Raw genomic sequence first — 22,375 nt, 5'->3', positions numbered from 1 at the left:
ACTTTTATCATTTTTCTTTGGTTATCATAATTTTACTTGCGTAGTAAATCATAAGGCATTTTCAGTTTGTTTATAATTAACCTTCAGATGCTTATAATTGCGTTTTAATCCTTTTAATTGTCCTTGTTTTTGTTAATTCTTATATTATCCGAGGAAACTACTGTTTGGATTCCCTTTTGTGTTTTTCTTGTTATCTAGAAGTCGTAGATGGTAATTAGAGATGAAAATATGGGTTCTATTATTATTATTTTTTTTTTTGACGTTACTGCAAAAATTATTATAATGCACATTTTTTTAGTTTTCTTTATTGTATAGAGAATATCAAAATAAAAAAACATATGATGAATCATAAGTGAGATTTTCTATATTTAATGACACTCTTTATAATTACTTTTTATTTTCCATTATTCATATGTTCTCTCTCTCTCTCTCTCTCTCTCTCTCTCTCTCTCTCTCTCTCTCTCTCTCTCTTTCCTCCTTCAAACTAATATTTAAAAACAAATGAAATATAAAATTTTAATTAGTAAATTAATTAAAATTATGCAGCATAACAATAAATGAGTTCATTAAGAATTTTAAATGGAGTGAGATTGGCTTTTTTTTTTTTTTTTAAATTTCAATTTAGAAAACTCATTGAATTTATAAATATGAAATATAACTTTTAAAAATAGAAAAAGACTCTTTCAAATAATCGATTGTAAATTTTGTATTTTAAATACAATTTAATATCAATCCTTAATTGTTAATTCTAGGACGTAATGTTTTCAATTTAACAGTTATTTTACTAGGCTAAGTTACCAGCTCCAACGTTAATTTCAAGTCACCGTGATTATAAGCTTTACCTTTCGTTTAAAGATACTAAAAAAATATAATTCTTCGCTCAGGGAGATTAAGATTATAGAAAAACAAGTTTTACTCTGGTTTCGATAATGTAGTTCTTTTTTTTTTTTCCCTGTCAATGGAATAATATAGTTCTGTTAGTATTTAACTGATCTTATTTAGTTTGTTTTTCAAATACTCTTAAAATAGTGGGATTGGTATATAGATTGGATTGGGTTTGAAAGTTTTCAAATACTCTTAAATAGTGGGATTGGTATAGATTGGATTGGGTTTGAAAACAAGCTTGCTTCTTGATCTTTCTAATCAAGATAAATTACTCATTTTTGTTTAAAAAGATATATGCAATAGCTGAAAAAGGATTAGTACTAATCTCCTGAATTAGGATAAGAGTAAGATGGAATTCAATGTGTGTGATGTATTAATCCAATCTATCTGTAGTAATATTGAGAATAATATTAAATTTGGGATTTCTGCAATAAGCTAAGCTTTAATTTTAATTTAGTTTTGTCATGGATATGTGACATTTAATATGAACAAGTTAGATGATATGTACTACCCTTCATGTTGATTGTTGTTTTGGTTCCAAGGGGAAATATTTGCTGGCTAAAAAATTGAATCCTTAATCACGTCTATGAAAAATAGGTTGATATGTACCACCCTTGACACTATTACGGTTTCTAAAACTTCTGGGTCACGTTGGGCTTTTATGAAGTTACACGTTCAAGGCAAATATTGGATGATCAAGTTTGAAAATGGATTTCCGAAGAAGCCCAATTTGTTTAAATCTTATCGGCCTAAACTTGACCAATTTAGCCCATCAAAGTGGTATGAGTTTCATGAGTGTTTAACAACTTTATTCCTGGTAGACTTAAATATCTCACATCCATGACAATGACAAAACCAAATTGAAAAATCAATTTGGTTAAAATATAAGTTAGAATTTCTTAAATATCTCAATTAATTATAAATTTATTAGTAAAAATAAACTAAATTGAAAATCATTTGAAATTGTGTGTGTTTTTTTGTTTTTTTTGTTTTTTTTCCTTTTCTTTTTATACTTCACGTTTATAATTTATTTTTTTGAAATATAGTTTGTAATCATTTGAGATATCTAAAAAATTTTAATCACTAAATTTAATAAATATTTAAAGTAAATAAATTACATACAATTAAATAAAAAATAAAAAAAAAAAACAGCAAGCTACTTATCAAGCGACACATAAAAGAAATGCTATTAAACCTTAAATATTAACTACATAAATATCATGTTTTTAACATTACTTATATACTCTCATTCCTCTTTAATAACATCTTGTTTTGTTTGTGTGCTTTTCATAACCATTTTTTTTATTTCTTGTTGAAACTTCAACCCTGAAAAAGACAAAAATAATCGATGCATTGAAAAAGAAATTTATTAAAGGATGGTCAAAAGCTCCAAGGCCCGGCCTTGATGATACACAAAAATACAAGGGCAATGCAATTCAGAGTTTTTAAAGAAGCAAACATAATTAAAATTAATAAAAAAATTGGCAGCCACCAGGCCCACCACAACATCTTCAGTAAGTCAATGTTTATACGCTACTGTTTGTGTCAAGCCAATTCGGTATTTGCAAGTTCATATTTAGGTTTTATAACTCACTAGTCTTCACATAAACCAAAAAAATAATAATTAGTAATCTTAAGAGATTTATACGTGTACAAAATAAAAAAATTAAAAAAAAAGAAAAAAATATGTATTTTTTTTCTGGATACGAATGAAAAATCTGTTTATGTTGAAAAAATATATATCTTTATTTTATTACTATTATTATTTTTGGAATAAAAGTTAAAGAAAATTTGGAAGTATCCGATTGCTCAATAAATAATTAAAAAAAGAATTAGAGAAATGGGTATTGATGTTTTACCAGACCAATATTGATTGGTGGGCCACTTGATAAAATTCTCATGTGTCGAGATTATATGAATAATTTTTGAAGAATTGAGATTATGAGTAATTGACCATTTTGAAAGGTGTCAATACATAAGTGGAAACAGGTAACGGTCTCATTCATCATTATCTAAGATGCTTTTCTAGGAAGTGTGAGGAGAGTGTAACGTATACCTACTGTTAATACAATAATCTCTACCTTCTTAGTAATTATCAGATTGAAAATTCATCATTTTAATAAAGGTTTTTTTTCATCATAAATTCCAATCAATATGAATAAACAATTGCAAACGTATATATTTCATATCATAATTTCCTATCAATATGAACAAACAATTGCAACATATATATTTCTTTCTTGTTAAATCAATTGGTTAACAAATTGTCTTTTTTAATATTATTTTTTGAGGAATGATTCTAAATTCAAATTTCTTTGTATATTAAATATTTTCTAATACAACTATATGAACAGGATAAAAGTAGTCATATTATTATTATTATATGTGTATATTTTTTTTATAAAGTGTTGTTTAAATAAAGCAGACGGTAAAGAAACGGTGCAAAAATCGCCTTCAAATTTCAAACGGTTTGGAAACTTTCTCACAAACCATAATAAGGAAAGCCGTAGACTTGACCCCAACAAGCTTTAGCTTTCCTTTCCCTTTCCTTACGTTTGAATAAGCAAACGTGCTTGGAATTCCAAACACCAAAACACAACAATTCCTCAGAAGCTCCATCAAAATTTCCTCAGCAAATAAGGAGGAAAATTAATGGAAATATCCATCAGGTGCATCCGATTGACTTTTATGATATTAAAATATAAAATAAAAGTTGAAAACCTCAAATGCATGGAAAACGCAACCTATAAGTGGCTAGGTCTTTCCACTATTTGGTCTTTCCATAGTTTCTATGAAACTTCATTTTTTTACTTTTTTTGGCTTTCCTAGAGGCTTGAGAACCGTAAAGCAGTCAATATTTGTATATTTGGAAAAAAAGAAAAACCTGCATATTCCTACCAAACCACAAATAAATCCAAACAGATTGAAACAAAAGCAAAGCAGCCATAAAAAAAAATAATAATGAATAAAAATAAAAGAAAAAACCAATAATCGCAGCACTAGACAAGAAACTTCCCTTTTCCATTGTTGATATATTTGGCCCAATTGACGATTTCTTTATTATTAATCAAACCCCAAACGACCTGCCCAACATACAAGCAGCTTCTCCCAGTCTTCAAGTCTGACCTTATTCATTCTCATTCTGTATATATATTTGTATATGCCTCTTCGTTTCTTACAAGTTCCATGAAAACCATTCACTCATATTAGTTTTACCTGTACATTTGCTAGGAATTAGGTATAGAATTATAAAGGTCCATTTTCTCTCAGGGAAGTACCACAAACAAACAAAAAAGAGGAAGAAAAAACATATATGATTTTCAGTGTATATTATATCACCATGGAAGACACATCATCAACAAATAGATCATCGTCTTTCCCATTGTGGATTTTGGTGGATGTGTTTCTAGTCCACAAAATTTCCAATTGGGTAAATTTTATACATAAGTTTGTCCCAAGATTCCATTCTTTTCTCCAATCGAAACTAGATTTTGGCAACTCGAAGGTTCGGTCCGTGAAAAGCACCAGCAGCAGCAACAGCAGCTTTGAGGAGGAGTTGAGCATCAACAACCACCAGCAGGTTCTTGAGGATAAGAAAGATGTCGATGTGAAATTGAGCAGAGAAGATGTGACGATGGTGATGGAAACTCTTGGGATTTTTTGCAGCCCAGAAAGCAAGGAACTGCAAGACTGGTTCAGTTCCAATAACCTTCCAGGGCTGTTTGAAGAGGAACCGAGTTTGAAGGAGGTCAAGGAAGCTTTTGATGTTTTTGATAAGAACGGAGATGGTTTCATTGATGCAGAGGAGCTGCAGAGAGTTCTCAGTTTATTGGGTCTGAAGCAAGGATCTGATATTGAAAACTGCAAGAGAATGATTAGGAGTTTCGATGAAAACAGAGATGGAAGAATAGATTTCAACGAATATGTAAAACTTATGGAGGCCAGCTTTTGCTGAATTCCTTTTTTCTTCGTTCTGAGAGCTATTCGAAGATGCAATAAAATTTACAATATCGGTTCAATATTCTTTCTTCTATTGTGTGTTCCTATTACCATCACCATTGTCACCAAATTGGTGGTTTTTTTTTTTTTTTTTTTCCCCCTTAATAATTAATTAATATTAATATTATTATATTATTATTATTATGAATGTTAATATTACTATCTTCATTATTAGTATTAATATTACTATTATTTATCATTATCAGTATTGTTATTATTAGTTTTTAACTCAATTAAAATTTATAGCTTTACAATTTTTAGAATTTTGATCTATTTTTTCATTAATTTTTTTATTTTTATTTTTTCAAATCAAACATGTATAATAATTTCTGACCACATCAAAAAGAAAAATTGTACTACAAAAATTTCCTCTTTCAAAAAATTGAACTTCTATATATAATTTCCTTTATGTATAATTCATGAAGAGACCATATACATTTACAACGGGTTGCAAGTGTCATTACTTGAACAAAATAAAACAATTAGTATATAAAATAATTTCAAACGCAACCACCAATCATAACACATATTGCACAATTTTGCACATTGTCTTGTGATTGTGCGGTGATAGCAAATCATAAATTTGATGGCATGTAATATGTCATCAAGAAGGTTTAAAATGCAGTTAGCTAATTTTTAGTTTTTTAACTCTATCATATTTCTTAATTTATTTTTACATAAAATTGCAATTTGATGTTCTATAATTTTTTGGGATTTATATCAAACTTGAGCGTAATTAAAAAGAGAGTCTAAATGGATTTGACTTGTTTATTGATAACAAATAAGTCTAATCGACTTAAACCCTTTGGATTTGAACAAGTCACTCTATAAATAGGACATAATTAGGCTTTATTTTTAAATTTTTTATTATTATTACTAAATAGAGAGAATCAATATTTAATTAGAAATGTAAATTACTTAAACTGCGGAGCTACATGCTATCCGGTTACCAAGACAAAGTGCTATCGTGATTCGTACCATTAGGTTGTAACTAAATGTTTAGAAAATGTTCCTACATTCTTCTTGACCCGGCTATGGTAGCCTTGCCAAGTTGACTCAAGTAAAGCCTGGTGCTAAATTCCACAATCAGAAAGCTCAAGAAAGTGGAAATAGAGTAGGAAGCTCAAACAATATTGAAAGCTATAATGGAAAGCTACAGAGTTCCAAATCTTGTATTTCTATCCTATAGTTATCCAACTTTTCACCAGTAATCTGTGCAAGAGCAGCAGCCATCTTTAAAATGATGGAACCGGTTGGCATCTCTAATGATTATCATCCTATTTGTGGCTTTTGCAATCAGTTTTGCGGCACTATGGCAATCATCACACATCCTAAGGTTCTTAATTACACGGATAGGTGCTTCACAAGGTGTTTTCATGAGGCTATATGCTATTGCCAGTTTCTCACTGTGATAACTAAGATAATCTTCTTTTTGCTCATCCTCAACATCATGCAGTACTGCAGCAATATCTGGCACATAGCCTAAAGGTTTTATCATTGCCAACAACTCCCCTACCTTTTTGCATATCTGACTAGATTCTGGGTGCAACGAATCCTCTGAAATAAAGACATGAGTGGTATTTCTTATCTCTACCCAGCTCACTCCAGGTTCTTTCTTGATGTTCCTATCCCTCATCAATTTCCGCATCTTCACAACTCCATCCCATCTCCTTTCTTTGGCATACATATTTGATAACAGTATATATGTTCCCACGTCATTAGGGTCCATTGCTACAACAATTTCTGCGATGCGTCTCCCTAAACTATATTTCCGATGCACATGGGAAGCATTGAGTAAAGTACGCCAAGCAACAACATCCCATTTGACGGGTACAGATCTCATATAATTCTCAGCTTCATCAAGTTGTCCAGCCCTGCTCAAAAGCTTGACAATACAGGTATAATGCTCCACGCCAGGTTCGATACCAATTTGTTTCATTAGATGGTTCAAATAATAGAACCCTTGCTGCACCAGACCCAAATGAGCACAAGCAGAGAGGACCCCAACGAAAGTTACATGGTCAGGACACTCTCCAACAGCTAACATGTCTTGAAATACATTAAGAGCTTCCTTACCAAGACCATGATGGGAATACCCAGATATCATTGCATTCCATGTTATACAGTTCCGTTTAATCATGTTGGTGAACACTTTATTTGCTGCTTCAATGTTGCCACTCTTGGTATACATGTTGATTAATGCATTTCCAACGATGATATGGTTCTTTAAACCTGACTTCTCAGCAGAGGCATGTAATAGATCTCCATGTCTTAGTGCTGACAAGCATGCACTTGAGTTTAACAGGATAGCAAAGGTATATTCATTTGGCATAACACCTTCAAGTCTCATTTTTGAGAAAAGATTCAATGCTTCTTCAAAGTACCCATTTTGGAAATAAGCATCCATGACTGTCGTCCAGGAGACAACATTACGAGTTTGGAAGCAGCCAAACATTTTCATCGCATTTATGATCCTACCGCATTTCCCATACATATCGATGATTGCACTGCTAACATAGGCATTGCATTCAACCTCTGTCTTCAACATCCGTCCATGAACCTCCAGACCAAGTCTCAAATTTTTAAGACGAGCACAAAGGCCAAAAATGGTAACATAAGTAATACTATCCCATGTGACATGGTCATCTACCATCATACTTAAAACTTCTATTGCTTCCTTCAGATGCCCATTTTCTAAGAGCCCGTTTACTACTGAATTATAGGAAACAATATCATAACCTGGTATCATATTCAAAACATGCATAGCCCCTTCAATTTCCAAGCATCTTGAATACATGTGAACAAGTGCATTCTTCACATACTGATGAAACACCATTCCAGACTTCAAGACAAATCCATGACATTGCTTGCCCTCTTCAACTCTCCCACTATCAGAACAAGAAGAAAGAACAGTGGTCAATATGTATTCATTCGGGCATATATTGTCAACCACAACCATACTCTTGAACAATCCAAGAACTTCCAAGGCATGGTCATTGTGTAAATACCCAGCCATCAATGCACTCCAAGAAACCACATTTCTCTTGCGCATTCGGTCGAACAATTGGCGGGCAATTGAAACTTGGTCGCACTTCACGTAGAGACTGATGAGTGAATTAGTTCGAGTTATATCAGTATCTGTGGAGGTTTGATTGGAAATGATGAGTTGGGCATGGATTATTTTGCCAAGTTTAAGGTCTTTAGTATCAGCTGCTACTTTCAAGATCCTAATGGAGTCATCAAGAGAGGAGATTTTGTGCTTTGGTTTCAATAGAAATTGTGCCAACTTGACAGGCGCCAAGGGATCACCTGGACGTTTCAGTGTGGGCATTGGCCGCACTGCTCTTCAATCTCTCAACCCACTGTGCCCAAACATAAAACCTTTTACCTTTCTACATTTGTCATTTTATAACTTTTTTCTTTCTTGGCACCTCACATTATATTATAGTTGAATAAGATGATTATTCACTAAAACAACAATTTGAAGTGAAAAATACAACTTATCCTTTAAAATCTTATTTGAGTATTGAGTTTTATTTATTTATTTATCAAGATTGTAATACTTTCTAATACGGAGATATATAATTCAAAAACACAATCTTAAAAATATGGGTTTAAAGGGTGATAGTGATTTTCTCAATATTTTGATTATTTTTTAATTTATGAATAAATACTTTTTTTCTTTTTTTAAAAAGGTATGGGCTTGGGGAGTTGGGCCCTACATATGAGCCCAAGGTTAAGAAAAACCCACAAATTTTCAGCCTACACATTTGTCAACCAAAATCTCCCCATATCATATAGTATGGGCCAATACGAAAATGCTGTCAAATCAACATAAATTGAAAACAAACAACAAAATAATACAATTTCTATATGTACACATGTACTCCTTAAATAAAGAATGGGACCAAGGTTTTGAAACCATCACTTTCCCATATCATGTAGCCAACCTGGCTTGCACCATTTTGGAAACTACCCTCTTTTTCTGTCACACATTAAAGTCCATTAGACCCTACTTCTACTTCTACTTCCATAATTCGTTGCTGTATACGCCATATATCTTAGCCGGAAAATCAGTGTCCTATTTTCATAAACGGTGTCATACACACACATGCATCAATGATAGAACCTAATGGTGCATACAGCTAAGCCAGATGCCAATATTGGTGGCTAGCTATCTGATGTGAAATATGTATATCTTGATAACTTGTCAAAGCAAAAACTAATCAAAATTCATTCAGTTTTTGTGGACTTTGTGAATCTTGCATGGGGCCATGGTATCATATCTCGATATTTAGTGTTCTGTCTGTTATATCTTACTTGGGATGATTGATTCAGTTGGATGACTATCATATATTTTGCAATATATTGTTTATCTGCTAAATAGAGGAAAGTATATATCTGTGTTTGACAGTTTGTAATGGAGATGATTTTTGACATAGAAGCCATTTACTACACTATATATATGGTCACAATTAATATATTGCTTAAAAATGATGCTATTTTGTCCCTTCCCTCTTTACCATATTAATTTCTTCTCAGAGTTTTATACGGGAATATATTGCCTTGGCCTATTTACTCCCCCCATTACGTACCCTTCGCTTTGTACTTGTTATAGCATTAATTTTGATATATAAAGGCTTAACAATGAAAGGAATAAATATATATGGAGGATGAAATTCTAAATTTACAGGTGTGGAATATATCTACATATACATACATATATGTGTATATGTTTCTCAATTTTTTATTAGATCAACTTGATAATATTATACTATAAAATCATGTTTTTAGAGATTTAGTTCTGAAAATAAAATCAACTTCCCATTAAAAAGGTAATTCACGGATTGTAATTAAAGTCTTTAACATAATATTATAATATGATAAGGTATTATTGTGTATTATTATTATTTTTATTAGAGTATTCTAATTAAGTAGATGTAAATTTGGAGAAGATATATGCGGAATGAAATGAAAATTTCATTTAACTATATCCCATCGAAGTATGTTAAAAAAAAAAAAAAAAAAGAAAGTGTTTACAGCCGTCATTTGAGAGCAGAAATATCTTTGTCCGCATTAAAGATAATATTTGTATACACATTCCATTCCATGGGATTATATTTTCTGTCGGTGCTTCAGTAATTTTATGAAGTTGTTGAAAGTTTCACTCCAAAAAAATCAAACTAATGGTAAAATTTTTCTAACTAGCTAGGGACCCTCATTATTTTTGCTTTTATTGATTTATCTGGCTGAAAAGTTTGCTTCCCAATAAAAGCTAGCATTTGAACTGCATGCTCTGATATGCCGCTATTGTGGTGGTGAGACAAAGTCAAGAAGGGCTTGGATTGTGCTGCAAGTACTCCATTGTTTGTTTTCAGCAGAGTGATATGATAGGATATTTACTGTGGAAAACTGTGACAACACCAAAATATTTCACTCTCAGCATTCAAATGGGGATGACAAGGACATGAACAAACTGTAGAAACACTCGTGGGACAGCTTAACTACGTAGATCTCACATGCATATTTATATATTGGCTGACTTTTCTCGAGGAATTTCACAGGCTCATTAAATTATTGGTAGGCATATATATAGTTGGGACAATATTAATTATTTCGTATATGTATGCATACCTAACAATAATATCCCCTTGATCTAAATATATTATTTATATTTATTTTTTATACGTATATAAGTTTTATCTCATTGATACCAGGAAAAAAAGAAAAAAGGTTTAACTTTTTTTTCCCCTTTTTTTTTTCTTTTTTTTTTTTTTCATTCAACGGCATTGACAAAATATTTAAACTATCTTAAATAGGTGATAATGGTGAAGTTATATACGCAATATGGAATTTTATTCACTAATCTTGTATTCTTCTTCTTTCTTCTTCATGGAAATTGGACATTTAACACTCTTACAAGGCACAGTTTATTAAAATTGACGTTACATATAAGCAAAGCAAATAGGCTTTCTGCCTTCTATATCATTAAATATTATCATTCATAATATTTCAACAAATTCCAAACCAAATTGCTTGAAAAGCAAAATCTCTTCCTCTCCAGCACGAGGGCTATATAGATATAAGCTTTCAGAAAGATTCAAATCAAATCCATTAATCATGATCAACAACAGCAAATGGAAAAAGAGGTCATTTTTAAAGCAAAACCCCTTTTTTCTCATTTGTACCCTAATTATAATTGCTGGCTAACTCTTTTTTATCTATACTTTTTTTTCTCGCTAAAACCTCAGATTTTAGCAACAAATATGCATATATGCATATTCATATTGCATATATGCCTTTTCCCCATATACATACTACACAAGCAGAGATATATAGAAAGTTGAGAAAAAGGGGCCAAATAAGGCAGAGAGACTGATTAATTAATCAATAGCGAAACTGGCTTCCAGTGTATGTCTGTCCAAATGACCAGCCAGCAGGAGCAACATTATATGAAATCACTTTGCGTCCATCACTGGCTGTAACAAGAAATGAGAGGCTTTGTCCATTGAGGTAGGAATTGCTCTGCCAGTTTTGGCCCCAGTTCCTTGACATTGCTTGCCACCTAGTTCTCGAACCTTTGATGGCCACCGCATGAACGTCTCCAGCACCTCCAACATTGGTTATGAGCACCAGATTGAAGTATGAATGCCCGTTGATTGTGAACCTTATTCCTCCACTTCTTCTGCATCTTACCCTACAAACACACCCACCCACATCATAAAAAAGTCAATAAAGCCAATCTCTTTTGCCCATGCACCTTTCTTACTGAGGGTAAAAACATTATTCAATTACCTTCGGTAAGAGACGGGAACAATCCCAGCTCTGTACTGAGCAATGCGTTGGAAGACAGGCTGAGAGAGATCGAAATGCTGGTTTGGAGGATCACACCAACCACCTGGTGGGCAGAAATTAGTGGCGGTGACGACAATGGTGCCAGGCAAACACCACTGAGGGTCATTGACGCACCTGATCTCGAAACATGCCCCACAGCTCAACCCATTGTCGAACAATGCAGTGCTCAGTGCTGCTGTGTTAGTCCCATAACCTTGACTATATAGGTTTCCATAACCACAAGCCCCACCTAAATTTATATCCCAAATAAAAATAAAATAAAGTTAAAAGAAATTTTTTTTTTCTTTTTTTTTTTTTTTGCCTTTTTATATAGGAAAACAAAAAATTGACTTTAGATTTTGGAATTCCAGAATTTGTTGCATACCCATTGTCCCAGAAGCATCTCCTCCACCATAGAAAGTGGCATGACCACTGCTCCAACCTCCTCCATGGTAGTAGCCTTTAACGGATGACAACACTGAGAGCAAGCCCATTAGCAAAATCCCCAACAAGCCCATCTTCTTCTTTTTTTCTTTTTTTTTTCCTGCACAAAATTTAAGACATAAAAAGGTTGAACTGAGTAAAAAAGCATATATACCATAGAATTTAAAAGCCTTTGGTACTACTAGATGTAACAATATCCTTTTTGCCAAATTCTTCTACAACTTTTTGGCAATAATATTCTTCTACTACTTGAGTAGGGAAGCGAAAAGAGAGAAAATTGGAAACGAGAAGAAATTATTAGCTAGAGAGTAATATAGCAAACCTTGGGAAAAAAAAAAAAAAAACGCAGTTTGTTTGAGGAAATGAAATGGGGAGTAGTGGATTTGAGGAGGAATAAATAGAGGCCAGTCAACATCACATATCACTGACAACTTGACAATTTTTTATTTTTTATTTTTTTGGAGCTTTTTTAGAAGTACCATGCAATGCGAGTCCATGCTCAAGCAAGGGGTTTTGGGATTTTGTTTTATTTTATTATTATTATTACATTTTTTTTATTTTTTTTACACTAGTGCAAATTGAATGGGGGGTTGGAAAGCGGTTTTGAGGATTGAAACCGCGTGGTTTTGAAAGTATCCATTAAGAAGGTGCCTTGAAAACCAAAGTATGGCATGGAAAGAAAGTTTAATTTGTTTATATGTTCAAGCTCATCCCACTATTTATATGTTCAAGCTCATCCCACTATGATATATGTTTTCTAAATCAATATAAATATGTACTTTTAACGGTATTCATTAAGCATTTTGTTTTGGTAATAGTATTCATTAAGCATTTAGCTAGATTAATGTATAAATTGGAAGCCCCAAATATATAAAGCTAAAATATATTCAATATTCCATGCATGATGTTATTGGCTCTCAAATTTTTTATTTTTTATTTTAAAAAAAAAAAAGTTGAGTAAATTCCAGATTCCTGAGTTTTTCTAATACACCTGTATCTGTCACAGCAGGCAAGATTGTAGCGGCAGTGAGAAAAAAAAAAAATCCTTGATTAGCAAAATGATTGTTCATTTGCTGTCATATCGATATGATATGCATACTTAATGAAGATTGGCATTAAATGGCACTTATGGTTGGGAATTGAAAGAAATAAGAGCACATGGATGATGTTCTTTGTTTAATAGCTTTGGGAATCTTGATTAAGGAAAAAAAGATCCTGTCTCATTTATTACTTTGCCAATCCTAGACACTACACACTCAGTGCTTTCCTCTCTCTGTTGCTCCCAATCCTCCCTAGTCCCTGTAATGTTAATGCCCCGTCTAAAAAATAAAAAAATAAAAACATAAAATAAAATAAAAACGTTTCTTTTTATACAATTTTTTTTCTTTTTTACTGTCTTTGAGGATTAATATTCAATGTGCTTGATTGTTCTCTGCATTTGAGACTGTAATTAAGATTAAACACCGTTTTGTAATTAATCTCTTAATTAGTTTTTGAAATATGGAAAACAAATGGTATATATTAATTTTATAACTGTTTCTTTTTGATAAAAATTTTATAACTGTTTCATGACAAAGAAAAGGACGTATCTTTGGGCTAAATTGGTGGTCCTTAAAATATGTTGATTTGGTTTTCTTAATAAATGGTGCCCAATTTAATATGATAAGATTTGAGTGATGAAAAAGCAAACTTTACAAATCAAACCAGGGAAATTTTTTAGATCCATTTGTAATTTAGAAAAAGCTTTTTTGGAGAATTCTAAAGGTTCTTGAATCAGAACAAGATTAATTATAAAACAAGAAAGCCTTTTAAAGGACTGCCGACAAACTCTAAATCTGTGAAACAGGGACGACCCCCATCCCCCCAACCCAACCCCATTAAAAAGAAAAAAGAAAAAAAAAATAGAAGAAGAGAGGAAGTTACTTTACAAGCTCTCAATAAGTTTGTAAACTTTCTAGGAAGCATTTAAACAATCTTAGAGAAAAGTACAGAGAATGATAAAAAAACGAAAATATATATATATATATATATATATATATATATATATATATATTATCATTTTATTTATGTTTAAAAGATGTGTAACTGATGATGTTACAGGTGTATAGGCTGATAATCAATATATAGAATTGCAAATGCATGTGCTTATTCCTGTTGATGAATGTGTCACAGAGCACAATGCACACAGACTCCATATGTGACTCGGACCACAGACCTTAATAATAATAATGATAAGCCATATTGCTTCTAATTAGCTACATTTTGGTGGTAAATACTAAATGCTAAAACACATCTACCCTAGCTGTAAAACACTTCTTCACAACTACTGGGCCAGTTAACCTCTTGACACATCAAATGGTAGTTTCTATTTCAAGTTTATAGGAGGTGGACCAAGAGCTCCTTCAGAATGAGCTGGACAGAAGGAGAATGGAAAAATAAAACACACACAAATCCTTAATATAAACCAACAAATTAAGTCATTAGGATTGTATTAGGAATTCATTTTGCAGAAATTTGTCTGCCTCTTGAGGAGTATATCCACATGTATGTTGGAGTAAAGACTTCAGAGAGGAAACAAATATTTCAGCTTTCTTCTTCCTCATCTTTAATTTTGTAGACAAGAAGGTATACCCAATTTAATGTAGATGCTCACAACCTACCAGTGCACGTCATTTTTGTACACGTTAAGTATCATTGCAAGGTCAGTTAGCCATTTATTCTCAGTTTTCTTGAATATATATATATATATATATATATATATATATATTTAACCATAACAGAGACCTTTGGGATATACATATATAAATATTATACATGATTTCCTTTACTACAAGTGCGTTTTAACTGTGGCGGAAAGGAGGCCCCAGCATGTAAGAGTTCAGAGCGTTTTTTGATGTAATGTCACATTGGCTATACTGGTCTTGTCACCAGCAAACATGGAGAAAAACCATACATACTCTATTTCTATTACATTGCAGAATTATTTTAGCAGGATATGCATTTTATGGTGTATGGTATGGATAATAATTTTTCTTTTTTTTTTTTTCTTTTAGTATCCACCCGCCCCGCCGCTCCCCCCCCAAAACCAAAAAAAAAAAAAAAAAAAAAAAACAACAACAACAACAACAACAAAATTTCTTCTCTGGGGGACCATCTATATTTATAAATGACAACGCTATTTGCAGATATATGCAAACTAAGGGGGCTGATTTTTCAAGTTTAGATCCAATCACTCAAGTTGCATGACTTTTAAATTTATAGAACAATTTTTGAAAACTTAGGAAGTATTATTATTATTATTATTATTATACCTTTTTTAGAAATGGCTATGTATAGATCTCAAACCAAATGAATTATGAACATAGCTAATACTAAAAATCTCATTTAATCTATCAATATTTTTATTAAGAGTATTCCCTATCATAATTTGATTGATTTATATTTTTTTAAAGTTTACTTATATATTTTTAAATTATATTAATATATTAACCAATTAAATAGTGATACGTATATTTTTGATAAATATATTGGTAAATATATCTATGATATTACTCTTTAAATATATAGGTTAGGTTATCTCAAAAAAATTAAAACGATATCATAATATTTTACATTCTTAAGGCTTAACTCAACGAATATAAACTCTAGGTTCAGGATTCAATCAGACCAAGAAGAAATTACCTTCATTTTTAGTTTGAAATATATTTAATCTAAAAAAATAATAATAATAAAAAGGTTTTAGTTGTGAAAAAACCCATCACTTACTTTTCGTGACTTGTCTGGAGTACAGGTTGCCCAAAGACCATTGAGGAATCCAGCTTTACCATCATTAAAGTGCAAGTTATAAATTTCGGAAATAAATACACATCTTTCAAATCAAATGACAATACGAGAATTTGAAGATGTAATTAAGAAGAAGCAATAGATATCAACTCAAGCACATGTGGTTTATTAACGTGTTTAAGATAGTATCTGAGACACCACCAAATCCCTAAAATCTCTCTGATTTAATTTGTCATAATTATTGAGTTAATATCAGCCACAGTATTGATGGCAGCTTCAAGCTTTTCGTGGCCCCATATGAACACGTCTGGAAGAGCTACGAGTTTGAATATATATTTATATGATCTATTTGCTATTATTTTTCTTTGTTTGGCTAATATATAATTATCAAGATGTCCAAACTTCCATTTTAACATTAGCAAAGTATGCTGGAAGATTTTGAGGAATGTTGAAAATTATATACATGCATTTATAGAAAGTTTTCTGATCATTCTAACATATAAAATATCTGGGAATAAATCAGAAAGAGATTTTATTATAACGAGTCGACTAGCATCAGAATCAGTATGGAACAGAAGAACTTGTCAGATCCTGTTTCTTTTCATTTTGGATGCACGAAAATTCTTGGAAGGTGGAAAAAGCAAAAGAGAAAAAGAGAGCTTTCTTTGTTTCTTCTGAATGAAAACTATATATGTGCGTGAAAATAATAGACTTATTCAGCTAAAAAATATATAATAGATTCGATTTCTTCCAAGTATCTCACTCTATAATGCTACATGAGAAGGATTTTCAATTATTAATTAAAAGACAATCCATTCAATTTGACAATGTCATTATTTTTGTTCATTAAAAAGTGGATGATAGTTATTCGAAAAACACATTCTGGTAAATTTATTATATAGATTTGGTTCATATAGAAGATTAACAATAGCGATGACATGGGTTTTAGGGGATGGATAATGAGTCTCGATCAAAAGGTTCATCAGGAAGAGACAGGCACGTTCCAATGTTAGAACATGAGGAGGGAAATTTATTTATTTATTTATTTTTCCCCTGAAGAGATGGAGAGAGGTCCAAGGGAATGTGATGTGATCGAGTGTTGAGAGGTGCAGATGGGTTAGTTGATTTCAGCACTCGCTATTCACAGTACTCCTACAGATGGAAAAGCACATGGCTACTCAGAAAATTGAGCCCTAATTACAAATCCACTGCTTTTAACAACTAGGCCTACCATATACAGACTTTTCATTACTTTACTTTTTACATCTTTCTCAATGTATGTACAAAGCCTTTCAAGAAAAGTGTTTTGAGTACAAAAAAGAAAGAAAAAAGAGGAAAAAACCTCTCTTTGGGAACAAGACAAGGCCCCGGAACCTTTTAGGCCATGCAAGAGACAAGGGATTTGTGGACCTGCCAGTTCAAGCAAATAGGGCACAAAATTGTACGAGTGGTTTATATAATAAATAACACCGTCCTTCTCCTACAGTATTTCTCTCATGTTACTCTATTACTCTTCAAACTATTATGATTGCGAATTCAGTTTATTCAATTTTAACTTTTAAAATCCACATGTAATCTCAAGAGTACCAGTAATCAAAACATGAAAAACAGATCACATAGTAGTACTCTGATGCAGTGGTGGCGAAGAAATCACAAAATTTGTAAGTATGACATATTAAAATGTTAACACGAGAATTACAGGTTCCAATAACAGCAGATAAGACAATTTGAGATTCAGAAGCGGCAATTGAATTTGGGTGCGAATTTTTTTTTTTTTTTTTTTGGCCAGATATTCCCGTAAGGAAAGGAGCTAGAAACAGCATTAACTTGCCTTCAGTAAAGAAAATAAAACAAAAACAATAAAAAGAAAAAAAAAACAAAAAAAGGAAAAAGAAAAAACGATGTAAAAATACAACCTATTGACCATAATAAGGTTGGCCAGGGGATGAAACACCACCAGGTTGAACTCCTGGAGGTGAAGCACCACCAGGCCGCAAATTCGGTTGAACTCCTGGCTGAGTTATTACTGAAGAAGGCACACCAGATGTAATTGGGCTCCTTTGGGATAGAGGCAAGGAACCACCTGGTGTTGCTGCAATGGCGTATGCCGGAACCGAAGCTGCTGCAAAGTTTTGACTGGGATAGGAACTAGCAGCCGGTACAAAAGTCAATCTTCCTGCCTGCGTGTTAGGATCCCACGATGCCACCTGACCAGGAGGAATTTGAGCATGTGCAGCTGCTTTGGCACCAAAGACATTCCCTGGGTACATTTGAGCAGCCTGAGGATTCTGCCACACAGGCGGAGCAGGAGGTAGACTTGAAGCTTGTTGTTCTGCAAGCAAACTAGCATCTGGAATGGTATAATCTCTACTTTTGTCGCCGTAGGCCTACAAGCAGAAATAAGTAAAAATAATTAGTGATAATTTCCCAAACATACTGTAACATAGAAAGCAATCATGACTACAGAATATTTTGGGTGACAAAAAGCATACATATAAGTTTTTTTTTGGCTCAAGAATGGATCCACTTTATCTTCTAAGGATGTCTTTACATTTTTTTTGCTCTAATATATTTTTTGTTCTCATGAATGTAACTCAAAAACACATATCTTTACCTTCACATAGAGATCAGTATGATGAGAGTATAATAGATGAAGCTTAAAATAGCCACCATCATATATGCAATGCCCTCTAAAGCTTCTCTGGCAATGCTGCGGTAGTGACATCTGGAGAATACAACTTCTAAATCAAATGAGAGTCTGGAAGTATATTAAAATTTTAGAGAGGTAACATAAAGGTACATGTAAGCATAAATGCACTCTCTTCTGGCATTCACGGCACCAACTGGGATGGTATTAAATGGCGGGTTGATTAAATAGGGTCTGAGAGTTCATGAGTTTAACCAAAGCTTAAGCTTTAAGGAATGAGCATAGAGAGAGAACACAAAAGAGAGAAATTGATCAAATGGAACGGGTTCAGTAAAATATAACTAGAATTTAGGTTCACCGTTCATTGAGGATAAACTTGCAAAAGGGAAGGAATGAAAAAGTCCATTTACAAAACCACCAACCTCGTTTCAGGTTGTGGCTATGATATAGAAACAGAGTATTTCTAGTCCAAGATATGTTTGAAAGGAAAACAAAATGCTTAATGAATAAAAAGGTCAATAGGGAGGGGAAATACCAGTGTATTGGAGTAATGCCTGCGTTTGGCCATTCTTCTCAAATATAGCAATTTTCTGGACAGTACCAAAAGCAGAAAACACCTACAACAATGCAAAAAGAAAGCAATTTATCAATAAAAATATCCTACAGAAGATCAGCAAGGAACATAATGAATAAAGACCATGTAAAAAAGACGAACAGTTGAAGTAAGCAAAACTTGTAAACCCTCACCGCGTGAAGAACATCCACAGTAACAGCATATTGCATATTCTCAATTGAAGCAAGAGGCACGTTACTCTCTGGCTCTTTCTTTTTCCCGTCAGGACCTAAAGTGGGCTGGACATGAAAGCCGAGATCAAGACGCTTTTTTGTTTAAGTTCAAATATTGAGTAGTGCATACACATGTCACATACTAAAGAATTCAAGCAAAATGTTACGTGGTACAGAAAAAAATACAAGAAATAAGAAATACCTGCACAATTCCCTCAATTGCAGTAGGATTCACAGGAAGGTATGGATTTGTATAGTCCCTGCAGAACCTGTCTTGACCCTGGCTTTGGGCTATAGTAGCTTTGGCAAGTTGACCCAAATAAAGCCTGGTGCTAAATTCCACAATCAGAAAGCCAGAAACTCACTGAGAATTTTTCTATATTCGTCAAGAAAGTGGAAGTAGAGTATGAAACTGAAACAATATTGAAAGCTATAATGGAAAGCTACAGAGTTGCAAATCTTGTATTTCTATCCTAAAATTGTCCAATTTTTCACCAGTAATCTGCGCAAGAGCAGCAGCCATCTTTAAAATGATGGAACCAGTTGGCATGTCTAACTATGAGCATCCTATTCGTGACTTTTGCAATCATTTTTGCAGCAGTATGGCAATCATTGCACATCCTAAGTTCTTAATTACACGGATGGGTGCTTCACAAGGTGTTTTCATGAGGCCATATGCTATTGCCAGTTTCTCACTGTGATAACTAAGATAATCTTCTAGTTGCTCATCCTCAACATCAGGCAGTACTGCAGCAATATCTGGCGGGCATATAGCCCAAAGGTCTTATCATTGCCAACAACTCGCCTACATTTTTACATATCGACTAGATTCTGGGTGCAACGAATCCTCCGAAACGAAGACATGAGCGGTACTTCTTATCTCTACCCAGGTCACTCCAGGTTCTTTCTTGATGTTCCTATCCCTCATCAATTTCCACATCTTCACAAATCATCCCATCTCCTTTATTTGGCATACATATTTGATAATAGTATATGTGTTCCCACATCATTAGGGTCCATTTCTGGCCATTTCTACAACAATTTCTGTGATGCATCTCCCTAAACTATATTTCCGATGCACATGGGAAGCATTGAGTAAAGTACACCAAGCAACAACATCCCATTTGACTGGTACAGATCTCATATAATTCTCAGCTTCGTCAAGTTGTCCAGCCCTGCTCAAAAGCTTGACAATACAGGTATAATGCTCCACTCCAGGTTTGATACCAATTTGTTTCATTAGATGGTTCAAATAATAGAACCCTTGCTGCACCAGACCCAAATGAGCACAAGCAGAGAGGACCCCAATGAAAGTTACATGGTCAGGACACTCTTCAACAGCTAGCATGTCTTCAATACATTCAGAGCTTCCTTACCAAGTCCATGATGGGAATACCTAGATATCATTGCATTCCAGGTTATAGAATTCCGGTTAATCATGTTGGTGAACACTTTATTTGCTGCTTCAATGTTGCCACTCTTGGTATACATGTTGATTAATGCATTTCCAACGATGATATGGTTCTTTAAACCTGACTTCTCAGCAGAGGCGTGTAATAGATCTCCATGTCTTAGTGATGACAAGCACGCACTCGAGTTCAACAGGATAGCAAAAGTATATTCATTTGGCATAACACCTTCAAGTTGCATTTTCTAGAAAAGATTCAATGCCTCTTCAAAGTTCCCATTTTGGAAATAAGCATCCATGACTGTCATCCAGGAGAGAACATTACGAGTTTGCAAGCAACCAAACATTTTCATTGCATTTATGATCCTACCGCATTTCCCATACATATCGATTATTGCACTGCTGACAGAGGCATTGCATTCAACCTCTGTCTTCAACATCCGTCCATGAACCTCCAGACCAAGTCTCAAATTTTTAAGACGAGCACAAAGGCCAAAAATGGTAACATAAGTAATACTATCCCATGTGACATGATCATCTACCATCATCCTTGAAACTTCTATTGCTTCCTTCAGATGCCCATTTTCTAAGAGCCCGTTTACTACTGAATTATAGGAAATAATATCATAACCTGGCACCATATTCAAAACATACATAGCCCCATCAATTTCCAAACATCTATAATACAAGTGAACAAGTGCATTCTTCACGTACGGATGAAACACCATTCCAAACTTCAGGACAAATCCATGACAATGCTTACCCTCTTCAACTCTCCCACTATCAAACATGAAGAAAGAACAGTAGTCAATATGTACTCACTCACATATATTGTCAACCACAAACCATACTCTTGAACTATCCAAGAACTTCAAGGCATGACCATTGTGTAAATACGCAGCCATCAATGCACTCCAAGATACCAGATTTCTTTTGCGCATACGGTCGACCAATTGGCGGGCAATTGAAACTTGGTCGCATTTCACGTAGAGAAAGACGAGTGAATTAGTTCGACTCATATCAGCATCTGTGGAGGTTGGATTGGAAATAATGAGTTGGGCATGGATTATTTTGCCAAGTTTAAGGTCTTTAGTATCAGCTGCTACTTTCAACATCCTAATGGAGTCATCAAGAGAGGAGGTTTTGTGCTTTGGTTTCAACAGAAATGGTGTCAACTTCGCAGGCGCCAAGTGATCACCTGGACATTTCATTGTGGGCATCTGCCGCACTGCCCCTCAATCTCTCAATCCACTGATTTTGGATGCCCAAGCACAAGCCCAAACATGAAACCTTTTACCTTTACACACTTGGCATTTTATAACCTTTTCTTTCTTGGCTCCTCGAATTATATTATAATTGAATAAGATGATTATTCACTAAAACAACAAATTAAAGCGAAAAATGCAAGTTATCCTTTAAAATCTTATTTGGGTATTGAGTTTTATTTATCAGAATTGTAATATTTTCTATATTAAAAAGGAGATATATAATTTGAATACACAATCTTAATACTATGAGTTTAAAGGGCGTTTATCGTTATATCAACATCTGCTTGTCAAAGACTGTTTGAGTCTTTTGACAACGATTTT

General features: G+C 33.4%; 5 protein-coding genes across 7 annotated transcripts in view; 1 reads left to right on the top strand and 4 right to left on the bottom strand.

Annotated features, from left to right (window-relative positions):
* The first annotated feature begins 3,905 nt into the window (after window positions 1-3,905).
* Window positions 3,906-4,916, top strand: LOC107415541 (probable calcium-binding protein CML45). The gene has a single exon (XM_025073154.3). It carries the CDS (start codon window positions 4,199-4,201, stop codon window positions 4,838-4,840), a length of 642 nt encoding a protein of 213 aa, XP_024928922.3. The 5' UTR covers window positions 3,906-4,198; the 3' UTR covers window positions 4,841-4,916.
* A 1,083-nt stretch (window positions 4,917-5,999) lies between these two features.
* Window positions 6,000-8,422, bottom strand: LOC107415563 (pentatricopeptide repeat-containing protein At5g39680). The gene has a single exon (XM_016023907.4). It carries the CDS (start codon window positions 8,213-8,215, stop codon window positions 6,086-6,088), a length of 2,130 nt encoding a protein of 709 aa, XP_015879393.3. The 5' UTR covers window positions 8,216-8,422; the 3' UTR covers window positions 6,000-6,085.
* A 2,414-nt stretch (window positions 8,423-10,836) lies between these two features.
* The window catches only part of LOC107415521 (expansin-A10), a 66,460-nt gene continuing 54,921 nt past the window's right edge, over window positions 10,837-22,375 (bottom strand). For both annotated transcript variants that reach the window (XM_060816604.1, XM_060816603.1), the window contains exons 2-4: window positions 12,104-12,261; window positions 11,680-11,968; window positions 10,837-11,581 (exon numbers count right to left, since the gene is read on the bottom strand). In XM_060816604.1, coding sequence (XP_060672587.1) covers window positions 11,272-11,581; window positions 11,680-11,968; window positions 12,104-12,236 — 732 coding nt within the window. In that variant the 5' untranslated portion in view covers window positions 12,237-12,261 and the 3' untranslated portion in view covers window positions 10,837-11,271. The remainder of the gene's footprint in view (window positions 11,582-11,679; window positions 11,969-12,103; window positions 12,262-22,375) is intronic.
* LOC107415520 (polypyrimidine tract-binding protein homolog 2-like) lies at window positions 17,604-19,644 on the bottom strand. 2 transcript variants are annotated; one of them, XM_060816606.1, is made up of 5 exons: window positions 19,581-19,644; window positions 19,340-19,444; window positions 19,128-19,209; window positions 18,560-18,670; window positions 17,604-18,332 (listed from the first exon to the last, which is right to left on the bottom strand). In XM_060816606.1, the coding sequence occupies exons 2-5, from the start codon at window positions 19,366-19,368 to the stop codon at window positions 17,862-17,864; spliced, it is 693 nt and encodes a 230-aa protein (XP_060672589.1). In that variant the 5' UTR covers window positions 19,369-19,444; window positions 19,581-19,644; the 3' UTR covers window positions 17,604-17,861. The 2 variants fall into 2 exon arrangements, with proteins under 2 accessions (XP_060672589.1, XP_060672588.1); XM_060816605.1 differs by having other exon boundaries at window positions 19,308-19,434; window positions 19,581-19,626.
* Window positions 19,645-22,295, bottom strand: LOC107407340 (pentatricopeptide repeat-containing protein At5g39680). Its single transcript, XM_060816602.1, is given in 3 exon segments — window positions 19,645-21,573; window positions 21,576-21,610; window positions 21,612-22,295. Coding segments are annotated over 3 exon segments (1,284 nt in total). The 5' UTR covers window positions 22,007-22,295; the 3' UTR covers window positions 19,645-20,719.

This window comes from Ziziphus jujuba, chromosome 4 (genome assembly GCF_031755915.1).
Source record: "Ziziphus jujuba cultivar Dongzao chromosome 4, ASM3175591v1".
Lineage (NCBI taxonomy): Eukaryota > Viridiplantae > Streptophyta > Magnoliopsida > Rosales > Rhamnaceae > Ziziphus > Ziziphus jujuba.
The sequence above is the reverse complement of the archived record's forward strand: the minus strand, read 5'-3'. Positions and strand labels throughout refer to the sequence as shown.